The following is a 12,165-nucleotide window of genomic DNA, read 5'->3' on the forward strand; positions in this document are numbered from 1 at the left end:
TTTCCCAGAGTGGGTTCTTAAAACTGTGAAGAAGGTGGGGCTAAATGTCACTTTTCAGTGGCATAAAGAGTATTTGCTCCAGTGTATTTACACGAAATCACAGAAATAATGCTTCTGGTAGTGGTTTTGTTGTGGGACTTTTCATTATTTAAATTTATTTAGATGGATATTTATACCTCTCTTGCCTTGTTTGATTTTAATTCCTTTTTTCCCCCTCTTTTTTCACTTTTGGACTATTGTATGTAATGATGTGTACCCCTCTGACCCTCTAAAAATGAGGACAGGCAAGGATTTCTTTTGCTGAGAACATCTTTCCCAGCTGTGTGAACAAGACTGAATTGTGGAGGTTTCTTTTGCTTGTAATGCATAGTGGAGCAGTTGCTTTCTGGAGATATTTGACTGATGTTTGTGTTACTGGAAGTCATAAAATTAGCAGCCAGTTGATACAGAAGTTGAGAACAGGTCTCAGAAGAGAAGTGATGTGAATTTTTACCTAGCAGCTCATCTTTGATAGCAGTTTGATGTTAATAGCGTATAGCAAGATGGTGTTCAGCCACAGTAATCCTCAATATCTTCTATCAAACATAGCAACAAATACTTTAGGGTGGTCGTTTTGTAGTTGTGGCAGGAAAGACACAAGCAAGAATAACATCTATCCGTGTGGGATGTTTAAACAACAGAATAACCAAAAATCAAGGATCCTTCTGCAGCTGTGAAGAGGAAGCCAAGTGAAATATCCTTGCTTTCCTGGGAATGACCCTTGGGGGGAACCTTGTATTAAGACTGAGACCTAGGGAATAGCAAGTTGCTTGTGTTCCTGAGAAACCTTCTGATGAAATGTGTTACGGAAATGCAAGTTATGTTTCCACTTCGCTGCCGATGTAGTAAGCTCTGGTCTTTTTTTTTTTTTTTTTTTAATACCAGACCTAATTACCATTGTTTTTCACTATAAAGAGTACTTCTGAGCTCTAGATGACTGTTTCTCCTGCTCCTGTGTCAAATGGGTGCAGTGTATACACATAGTGAGGTGGGAGGAGCTCTGACACATCACCTTGAGAAGAAGCAAGGAGCAGTAGGTCCAGATTTAAAACCAAATAATCCTCCAGCAATGTAATTTTGTTGAGCAGGGGATTACTTCTTTAGTGTCTCTCACTTCTACCTTAAAAAGAAAATTTGTTTTGTTTTGAAATCTGTACACACAGTAGTTGATAACAAATTACGTAATTGTGTTGGAAAGAATTCATTTAATGAGACGGTTGTGATCCAAGGTGCAGTCTGCCCTTTGTGTTATAAAGTAACCGTGTGCTGTTGCCTTTGTCTCTTCCAGATGTTTCTGACCGTATACCTCAGTAACAACGAGCAGCACTTCACCGAGGTGCCAGTCACCCCCGAAACAACCTGCAGAGATGTGGTGGAGCTGTGCAAGGAGCCTGGTGAGACTGAGTGCCACCTGACTGAAGTGTGGTGTGGCTCAGGTAGGTCAGCTCAGTGAACTACTGGGCATTTGCTGCTTCTGATAAGGTGGCACACAGAGACCTGACAGAAGTGATTCTGTCCCAGAGGGTTTCTGCATTACCATTTTGTTCATTTGTCCATCAGACCTGCTGTGTGACCATGTACCCGCAGAAAGGCTCAGTCTGCAAAAATGAGTTCAAAGCAAAAGGAGACAACTCAAGCATGCTCAAAGTTTTTGTCCATGCAACCCTTCTCTGACTTAAATGAGTTTTGAGGAAGTTGTTTTCTCTTCCTTCTTCTCCCTGCAGTGGGGTCCCAGTGGCCAGTGTGGGGATTTTGAAGGACTAAGTATTATTAGTTCTGTGAGCAGTTTAGAATAATTTCTTTAACCTCACAGCCATTTTCACTTGCAGGGGCAAAAGAAAACTTCCTTTTTCAGGTGACACCTTCATTGTTACCAGTGGTGTTAATTGAGTTTGAATGGAAAGGAGTGTGTCAGCCGAATTAGTAGGAGTAACCTGGTGTTGAACTGCTCTAAAGAAAGTGGGTGGCAGGGAGGACAGAGAAGCTACTTTTGACTGACTCATGTCCTTTTAAGCCTGTGAAAAAGTGGGTTGTGTTTGGTCTTTTTTTTTATTATTATTTTTCTGTGTTCTTGCTGATTTTTGTCTTGGAAGTTCAAATCTCCCTAGCTTGCAGTGCTAGAGAGAACATGTCAACAAAAAAATGAAAAGCTAAAGTATGGCTAAAATCTCATGGCTTAAATGGGAAAGGACTCTGGACTATCCTCTGTCTCCATGGAACTAATGAGATTCTGGTAGCCATCCAGAGGCATAAGGTAGATGAATCCTGGACAGGGTTTTAAGTCATGGAAAATAACTATGCTTGGGTCAACTTTTTTGAGATACTTCTAGACTGTAAAAGAATCAGATAATAAGGGCTTATATTCCTTTCTTCGTCTGCTATTGGCTCAGGCTCGCATCTCTTCAAAGGCGGCTTTGGTGAGATAGATGTTTGTTTAATAGCATGAGATACCAGAGTTGTCTCTTGATAATTATCTGCTTCTGACAGAGATATTTCTGATATTTCTAAGTTGAAAATATGGAAGAGAATTTTTCTTTTTCTTAGAAAATAGAGTATCTTTTTTTCATAAATAATACTAAAGTAAAATTATCAATTCAGCATGGCAAGAGTTCTTTTAGGAGTGTATTTTTATCATACATCTTTGTCTAAGTCAACACAATACCAAAGCCTACAGTGAAAGAAAAGTAAAATAAAGGTTTAGATAAAGATAGTGAATTTATAGTTAGCCTTAGTGCCCATGCCTTGTTAAAGAGTACAGGTGGTGGTGATGAGGGTCAGGGTTTTCCTGTCCTTACTAAAGTTGGAGCCCTGCTAGAGTGGCTACCTCCTCTCCTTGTGTTTCTTGAACCTGGATTCTTAATTGGCAGAGTATGCTAGAAAGGGCAGCAAGATTGTCCTAAGATCAAAGGATAACATCTATAGTAAAAAAAAAAAAGTGAAGTCTACCAGTACTCAGTGTCCAAATGGTCTTGTTAGTCTGAAAAGTGAACTTCTAGGTGAGTGGGACCTTATAATACGTGGAGGTTTATTCATATGATGAAGTTATCAGCTTTTCTACTAGTCAAGGACATGTAAGAAAATAATCTGGATATAGAAATGTAAAGGGAAGTGAAGAATTTTTTCTGAGATGAGTTTTTGCAGACATCACGAGATACATGAGAAGAGATATCTAAATGTTACTTGCACAGCTGTTGTCATAAGACAAAGTTTCATCCATTTCTACAGTGAAAACATTGGCAATTGTTTTAGAAATCAAGTTATTCTAGTTCCCTCCACTGATCCAGTCATATTTGCTAGTTATTTACTTCTGTATACAAACACTGGGGGTGGGGGTGTAAAACTGAATATAGAGTTACTAAGATTGGAAAAGACTTCCAAGTTCATAAAGTTCAATGTTTGACTGAACATCACCATGTCAGCTAGACCATGTCCAGTCATTTTTTGAACACTTTCAGGGATGGTGACTCTACTGCCTCCCTGGGCAGCCCATTCCAATGCTTAAGCATCCTTTCAGTGAGGAAGTGCTTCCTGATGTCCAACCTGAACCTCCCCTGGCAAAGTTTGAGGCTTTTTCCTCTTGTCCTGTTGCTGGTTGCCTGAAAGAAGAGGCCGACCCCTGTCTGGCTACAACCTCCTTTCAGGTAGTTGTAGAGGGTGATAAGGTCAGCCTTGAGCCTTCTCTTCTCCAGGCTAAACACCCCCAACTCTCTCAGCTGCTCGTCATAGGACTTATCCTCTAGACCCTTCAGAGTCCGTTGCCCTTCTCTGGACCCGCTCCAGCACCTCAGTGTCTTTCTTGTAGTGAGGGACCCAGAACTGGACACAGGATTTGAGGTGTGGCCTCACCAGTGCTGAGTACAGGGGGACAATCATTGCCCTGGTCCTGCTGGCCACACTATTGCTGATAGAAGGCAGGGTGCCTTTGACCTTCTTGGCTACCTGGACACACTGCTGGCTCATGTTCAGCTGCTGTCAACCACAGCACCCCAAGGTCCTTTTCTGCTGGGCCACTTTCCAGCCACTGCCCTGACCTGTAGCGCTGTGTGTGATTGTTGTGACTGAAATGCAGGACTTGACCTTTTACTGAAGTTTCAAATACAGTTTCAAGTTGTACTTGTTAAGGAAAAATGCAGTAGTTGCAAATGAGTAACATTAAAATACTTTAGTGCTGGATACATGCATGTTGTTTTGGATAAAATATATCTTTTCTTAAGCGTCTCTATAGCATCCAGGAACAACCATTTGCAAGATGTGTTTCCATGTATGTCTTGGATGTTTTTTTTGGGGGGAAGGGGGCAGCAAGGAAGAGAAATACTTTTATTTTTTTGCTGATCTCATTTTAGATGTCAGCAAAGTTTTCTGGTTGTGTTTGGTTTTTTTTTTTTTTTTTTTTTTTTTTTTTTTTTTTTTTTTTTTTTTTTTTTTTTTTTTTTTTTTTTTTTCCCAGGATGAGCCATGACTTCTGTTTTGTTTGCATATTATACTGAACAAATTAAACCTGCTTTAAAACAAACATGATGCAGGACAGTTAACCTTTTGGAGTATAAACAGAAGATTTATGTTGGAAAATAACTTCTCAGACTTCAGATTACTGGGATCCTTCTTACATCGTTCCTCTCTTTTTCTGATGCTTGCTCAGGAATTTTAGCTTCTGTTGTCAGACTTTATTCAGCATACTTTGAAAGATTGCTGCAAGTGTGCTTGAGGCACGCTGCTCCCTGAAGGGGGCAAGTTTACTATTCTCCTTGTCCTCCCAGTTTTGCTTGAAATTTGAAGAATATCGGGGCAAAATTTCTTGACCTTCTTATTTTTGTCAGAATTCTGTTAGGCAACTACCTTGACCACTGTGGAAAGCAGGCAAAAGGTGTGTGAGTGTATAAAAATTTTTTGCTTTATGAGACAGATAGGGAATTAAAAAAGAAAACTGATTGTTCTTTCTTCTTGAGCTTTCCGAATGTACATTTGTTTGGTATTTGACAATCTCTCTGACCTTCCTCTGAAGTCAGTGAGTGGTATTGACAGAATCCTTGTGTAAAGGGCATCTCCCTCGATTATAGAGTTTCAGTTGAGGTATTGCCAAGCTGCTGGAAATCTGTCTCATAAGCCTGCTGTATATCCTTTAAGTTGGAAATCTGACAGTGGTACTGTTGATTTTTTTGTTTTGTTTTGTTTTTCTTTTTTTTTTGTGTGTGTGTGTTGGTTTTTTTCTTGAATTAAGGTTTAGCAGATGAGGAGCTTTTTTAGCTGTCTAGACAAGTAACCACCAAGAGACTGCTTTTTCTGTAACAGTGACCTACTTGCTTATTCTGTAAAGCTAATCTCTTTTGACAGTGACTCCAGAAATTTTCCTTCCTAGATTGCTTGGGCACAGCTGCAGCATTTTCATTTGAAGAAACACTTTTATGTTGAAAAGAGCTTTTCACATGCCGAAAATATGTTAGCAGCTCCTTTTTTTATGAAACTGAAAACATTTATACTTAATGCCAACAATTATTCCTGCTAAAAAGATTATTTCGTATTAGGATAGTGACTTTGAAAGACTCCATTGAATGTGAATGAACTACTCTCTGATTTCCTTCTTTTTTCCCCCCCCCCTCCCCTTGCATAAATAATGAAAGGAAACTTGCAACAAAAGCCATGTCAGGAAAAATGAAACTAGTGCAAAAATGGTAGTATTTAATTTCATTTTTTGTCTCATTTCTCAGGCCAGGAACAATGTCTTCTGTTTGTCTGACATCCAGCACAAATGGGTTCAACCTGATCGTGAGCCCCAGTGCTGTTAGAAGATATTATGACAGTATCTTGACTATGTAAAGTTCACTACTATGATATATTAGCCCCAACCTCTCCATCACATTTAAAATAGGCAGAAAAAATTCTGGTAAAATGTCTAGAATAGCAAAAGAAATTGCTTTTATGTGAAGATTGAGGCCAATAAGTAATTCTAATTATATCCTGTCTGTGAATGCCCAACTATGAAGTATGTCAATTTGGAAAGAAAGGTAGTACAAAAAGATAGGAATACTGCTAAATGGAGTTGGTAGATATAGACTCACACTGGATTTTTGTATTATCAAAAGACAATGAATAAGGCTTAAAAAATAGGATATATGACTGAATCCTGAATGTGGGAATAAGAGCAGGAAAGGATATTCAGTGGAACTTGTGCATGTAACTTTTTCATCTCAGTTGTCTGAAAGAAAATGGCATGTTCTTATTGGACTCACTTTTCACTGTCTGATCACTTTTTTACCTTGAGCTTTGAATCCAAAGTAGTTCAGCTTTTCAAGGTTTATCAGAAATAGGGCTTTCAAAATGCATCTGATCCGAATGTCATGAAATTTGCTGTCCAAGAGAATGAGCCAGATCTGTGTCTGGCAGGAGCTGTAGGAGAACACTTGAAGTGACAGGAGCTGTGCTGGCACGCTGAGGATCAGGCCTGTTGGGAACTGCCTACGAACCTTTTCGGGGTACTGAGTACTGCTGCCTGAGCTTGAGCACAAGGGCTGCCATCCAGCGTTGGATTGCAATCCTTAGGAAGTTAAAGCAAGAATTCCCTCTTCCCTGAGAGTTTATCATTGCATCTCTCCTAATTCTTGTTGGAATTAGGAAGTCAATGAGTCCCTGTAGGAATCAAAGCAGCAGTGCCTTGAGGAGGGAGTGGGAATGACTGAGGAATAAGTTTGTCTGAGGTACCGAAGAAGTGGAGCAAAAGGTGCACCAGCGCATTTCCTGCGGTGGTGAGTGGGCAAAATGATTTGCAAATACAAAAGAAAAGCACTAGAGCTGAAAGGTCTCAATTCCCTGTTTGTTTTCCCTTGGGCTACGACGGTTCCTCAACTTTTCCCTTCAGGGGTGGACTTCTAAAGGGCTGCTTTTCATAGGTGTTGGTTTAGTTTCAGAAGCAAGGAGTGATACTGTGGCTTCTTGAGGGAAAAGAAGAAATGCCTTGGGTGAGGGCAAGGATTATGTGCGCCCACTGCACCTGTGTAATAACAGGTGTTCAAGTGGAAGATGAAGGATGGATATTTTTGGTTTGGTATGTGCCCAGGCTATGATGGGATGCAGTAGTCAGCTGGTATTTTTTTTTTTTTTTCACTTTTTCAGAGCGTCCCGTAGCCGATAATGAACGGATGCTGGATATCCTGCAGCGCTTTGGGATGCAGAGAAGTGAGGTTCGCTTCTTTCTTCGGCATGAACGCTCTCCCTGCCAGGAAGCGGGTATGTATTGGTCTCAGTGCTTTCATTTGGTCGAGTCTCATTTCATTCCTCAAGTTTAAGGAAACAGCTTGCATATGTTATTCATCCATGTTCATAATCAGTACAGTGTTGCAATCCCTCTTGTATGACCATTATTTTACTATGGACCAAGGAGGCTTGCAACAGAAAACTGGCTAATTTTATAAAGACTTCATCTTCCCTTGCTAGATCTGGGAATATTAAGTCCAAATTGAAATTTCTGCAGGTTCTCTAGATTTGGTTATCACCAAATCGTCCGAGGGCATCCTGTGTTAGATATATTATCTGCAGCAAAATATCTGAAGATGTGTGATGGTCTCTTCTTTTAAATCTAGTAACCAAACTGTTGTCAAGTGATGCAATCTATAATTTGGGCTCAGGGTGTTTCACCTGGGTAATACTTTACCAGGGTGATAAACTTAGCATGCTCGGTAAAAGATAGAGTTCTTCAAAGTTTCTTTTACAATCTGCACACTTATATTAGTTTCAGGAATAGCATTAAATGAATGGCAAGTTCTCTGAGCACATAATATCTGTGCATTGTAAATTTAAATGTGAAACCTAAAAACTTATTCTCTGCTTTTTTCAAGGGTTTTCTGTGCATCCTACATTTATCTTTTCATTAGAATCTTTAAGACTTTTAGAACAGTCTACTGGATTCTTCTTCCTCCCCTTTTCCTGTTTTCATCCTTAGTAATCTTCCTCAGTGTTGGAAATCCTGTATTTGCATTAAGTGGCTTTGTATCCAGCACATTTTAAATGAGTAAACATATCTTGATGTTTGAAATGTGTACTGCTGATAGAATGAGTGCATGAAAAGCTAAAGCTGTGCTATTTCTACCAACTAAGGATCTTACAGAGCAGTTTAGTTGTCAAGATATATTTTTTCAAGTCCAGGGTGCTTGTAGTATTAGGATTATTGTAATCTCATCGGCCATAGCATTGCTAAGCAATATATTTGAGTTCTGCAGTTAGTCTTGCAGAAATACAGTCTTTAAAGAGGTATCAAATGGAGAAGAAGGTAGCAGTCATGCCTTCATCCTGTAGTACATGTATGTTCTACAGGGAGATGAATGAGCTTGGTATTTGGTATCTGAACACTGTTTGTATGTAATTTGATAGAAGCATTAAAACAGGAGTCTACTTAAGTTGCATCTTTACTGACACAAGAAAGGGAAAAAATATTGTGCCTTTTAAACTATATATCTATAATACACACTTACTGTTCACCCCAGGATAAATACTAAAATAGCCTGCTTGTTGGTTAAGCTGGTTTTTTTGTCTGTTTTTTTGAACAGAACTATAGTTTAAATAAAAGCTGTCATCAAACAGCAACCTTTTCAAAAAATGTTTTGTGTCATCAGTTAAGTTTATCTTGGCGGTAAACACACAAGAAGAACAGGTGTTCAGTTTCTAAACCATAACGACTGTACTTGTTCTCCTTTTGCATTGAATGCTGTGTCTAAAAGGATAAGAAAAATCTTAAAATACCTTACCATCTTTGACTTTTTCTCTCTAGGGACTGGACCAAGGCCTCAAGATCCAGCCTACAAAAGAAATGGTGTGAAAGTGCCTGGTGATCGAAGAATAGAGAATGGAGTAAGTTCTTGATGCAATGGCCAGTGTAGTGACACTGGAGGTTTCCCCTCTTTGGAGATAATGGTGCCAGTCCTACCATGGAAACTAAGAGACAATTTTGGAGAGGTTGCTAATGACTGCTCTAAAATAGACACAAAACCTCTAGCAATTATCATCCTGGCTTTCTGTTTTTAAGATGTCACTGAGATCTTTAGGCTGTCATATCTCTGCTGGTACAGGTGATCCCAGAGCAGCAAATTCAGCATACTTTCCCTCCTCTACTCCCATCAAAAATTTTCTCTCATATTACTTGAGTTTAATGTTTCTGTCTCTCAGTTTTGTGTCAGAGATTCCTAGTTCCAGACTTCAAGATGAGACCAGTGAGTGTTTTGGCATTCAGTTCCTTGTCTGACATTTATTTTTGCTCCAAAAGATAAAATTATGGATATGAGATTGAATCTTGATTTGAAAAACATGTGAACAGATAACTAATAATAGTTCTTAGAGTGGTGTTTCCCCCCATCCAACTATATTTAAACTTTCCATTTTCTTTGACTTACGTTGAATTGCAGTGATCCACCTACGACCACAGATCTATCCTGCCATGTGCTGAGCATTCTGGACTCAGTCAGTCAAAGCTGATTCATGCTGAGCTTAATTATAAAGGGCTCTGAAATGCCTCTTTAAAATGCTGCTGGGATTTTGCTAGAAATATTAATGTTCCAAGAGATGTCATCCCCTGTGGGTTGCTGAATTGGGCTACACACGCATAAGATCTTACAACTATTTATTCTTTTATTATTGAAAGATGACACTTCTAATTATTTTATTGGATTCTTGGTGGTTGTTATCTTTAAAGACTTTTATCTTACTTTGGTGCAGTAGCTCTCTTGAGTTATATACTAGCCAAATTAAAAATTCTAGAGTTAACATGCTTTGGGTTTTCTTTGACAGGTGAGTGCTCCAAGGATGGACATGACACTGGCTGAACTTCAGGAAATGGCATCCCGCCAGCAGCAACAAATTGAGGCTCAACAGCAAATGCTGGCTAACAAGGTGAGTTTGGAATTAGATTGTTTACAGCCCGGAACAAAGGTAGTGAGAGTCACGTGAGGTGGAGAGAGGGTTGGGAATGTCTTTTCACCTCTTATAAACAGAGCCCTTTCTTTGGCTGCCTGTTTTTCAATTTGAAAGTCAATCTATGCAAATACCTAGTAGTAAAACATTACAATAATACCAGTGGTAGAAGTGACCATATAGCTTCCTAAAAGGATAGAACACGTAACATTAATGTGTTGTCATTTGTCTTGGTGGCTGTGTCAGCTTTATTTGTGCTCCATGTGGTGGCCAGCAATTCACCAGTTTGATCACTGAACAAGACTTTTGTCTCAGGATACAATGCTGTCCTGCAATGATATCTTGCCTTTTCCTGATAGAGTTCAATGTGCCTGGTTTCCTGGGGCAGCTGTCTGGAAAAGATGGCATGTATGTGATAAAAGTAACTAAGACACTGATCTATAGAATGCTTGCAGAACAATAACAGAAAAGCTAATGAAAGCACACAGAGTGCTCCTGAATTGTTTAGAGAGGAAAATATTCTGAATGCATCTGCAGAATAGTGGCATAGAGTTCATATTTGACTTAAGTGTTGTTGGTACACACTAGACTTGAAAATATAACAGCAAATGCTGCTTTTGGCAGAGAATCATTAAATGTGAGTCTGTCCTGAAGAGGGCTCGTCTGTCTGGGTGGATGAGTTCCCATGCATTTCGGAATGTGCTTTACTAGGGAAGAAGGCTGCTTTGAGGATCTGGTGTCACTCCTCTTCCTCTGTCACACACTCTGTCTCCCTCTCCTTTTGATATCAGCTGTGTGTGTGTCCCAATCTTTAGCATCTTGTTCAGTTCCCTTGGCCTTCAATAATTTTATCTCAGGGAAATGCTTCAAACCGTGGCTTTCTAATGGTTCTGCAGCACCTGCTAAGTGGTATTATAGCCTGTCAAAATTGCCAATAAAACTTTATTTCTGCTTTATGGTAAGAACAGGTATGAAGAAGGTGCAACTGTAATGTAAAAAAGTGGTCAATTAACCAAGTGGTTAGAGTTTTCACATGAAATTCAGCAGCAGTTAAACAATTCTGTGTTGTTTAAGTTGCCAAGGCAGAATAGTTGCCCTCTTCTATATTTAACAAACCACAGCTGGAACTGAGAAGCCTAAACTTTCACAACTGTCTGTTTCACTCAAAGGTGATGGCAATATACCTTGCTCGTATAAATAACACTTATAGTTACTATATATATGAGAAAAGAAATAGGAATGTGATATGTTGTTGTACGAGATTTAAAAAAAAAAAAAAAAAAAAAAAAAAAGGAAATTTTGAGTCTGGATAGCTACCCATCAGAAAGGTGGCTGCTGCCTGTGATTTGAAGAAGAGTAGCCTTGTGGGTGTCCCAGTGGTAGAATTTTTCCTTTCATGTCACTCTCTGGAATAAACCTGCTTTTCTGGACGCGTCTTCAGAGAGACTTTCTACTGCTTCTTTCCTGCCTTCTGAAATCAGATGCAATATTAAAAATAGATCCTGAGGGAGGAAAAATACACTTTGTTTTTAGACATGAGCTGTAGTATCTCTCTTTTTTTTGACATTTTCCTGCATGGGAGTAACTCCAAAGTAGTACATACACTGTAGGTGCTGCCTAGTTTTCTCCAGAAGACAAGCTCACTTTTTGCTCTGCCATTTCTATTCAAAGTGCACTGTTTTTGTTCAAAGTCCCTGTTTTCTAAATATGACTGGTGATTTTTTTTTTTTAAGGAATTGTGGAGTTCTAATATTAGTAAGCAGTGGTAGGCTTGGCTGTTAGTGGGTGCTTGGGAAAGTCTTAGTAGTTCTGCTATTTTGGAACAGCGTATCTCCAGAACTGCAAGCCAGGAATAATGGCCAGTGATTCAAAGGAATTCTCTATTGGTGATTTGGTGGTCTAATGGTTTCTTTTAGATCTAAATTAGACACGTATGTATATATATAAACTGTGATAACACGTATTTTACTCTTATACTCTTGGAGAGGAAAAAGAATCCTCTCCACTAAGATGATATCTGTTGTACAAATGGGGGCCAGGTCACTGTGAAGGTTTTCCTGTGTGCTGAATTAACTTTGTTGTGATAGTGGTGATCGTTATCAGGAGACAGTCTATTTTCAGAGCTTTGCTGTGCAGTCATTCCCTATCTCACAGAGGTTTTAGCAGAAGTAGTGAAATGATGAATAGTGATGAAAAATACCCATAATTTATGGTATAATGGTCTAAAATTCT

The 12,165-nt window shown here is 39.2% G+C and overlaps 1 protein-coding gene across 2 annotated transcripts in view; it reads left to right on the plus strand.

Annotated features, from left to right (window-relative positions):
* TP53BP2 (tumor protein p53 binding protein 2) overlaps positions 1-12,165 on the plus strand; it is a 49,236-nt gene that overhangs the window by 17,846 nt on the left and 19,225 nt on the right. For both annotated transcript variants that reach the window (XM_027911441.1, XM_027911442.1), the window contains exons 2-5: positions 1,328-1,475; positions 7,147-7,260; positions 8,798-8,877; positions 9,811-9,912. In XM_027911441.1, the coding sequence (XP_027767242.1) occupies positions 1,328-1,475; positions 7,147-7,260; positions 8,798-8,877; positions 9,811-9,912 (444 nt within the window). The remainder of the gene's footprint in view (positions 1-1,327; positions 1,476-7,146; positions 7,261-8,797; positions 8,878-9,810; positions 9,913-12,165) is intronic.

The sequence above is a fragment of the Empidonax traillii genome, unplaced genomic scaffold (assembly GCF_003031625.1).
Source record: "Empidonax traillii isolate 1590-97213 ecotype Southwest subspecies unplaced genomic scaffold, ASM303162v1 scaffold31:size1920502, whole genome shotgun sequence".
Lineage (NCBI taxonomy): Eukaryota > Metazoa > Chordata > Aves > Passeriformes > Tyrannidae > Empidonax > Empidonax traillii.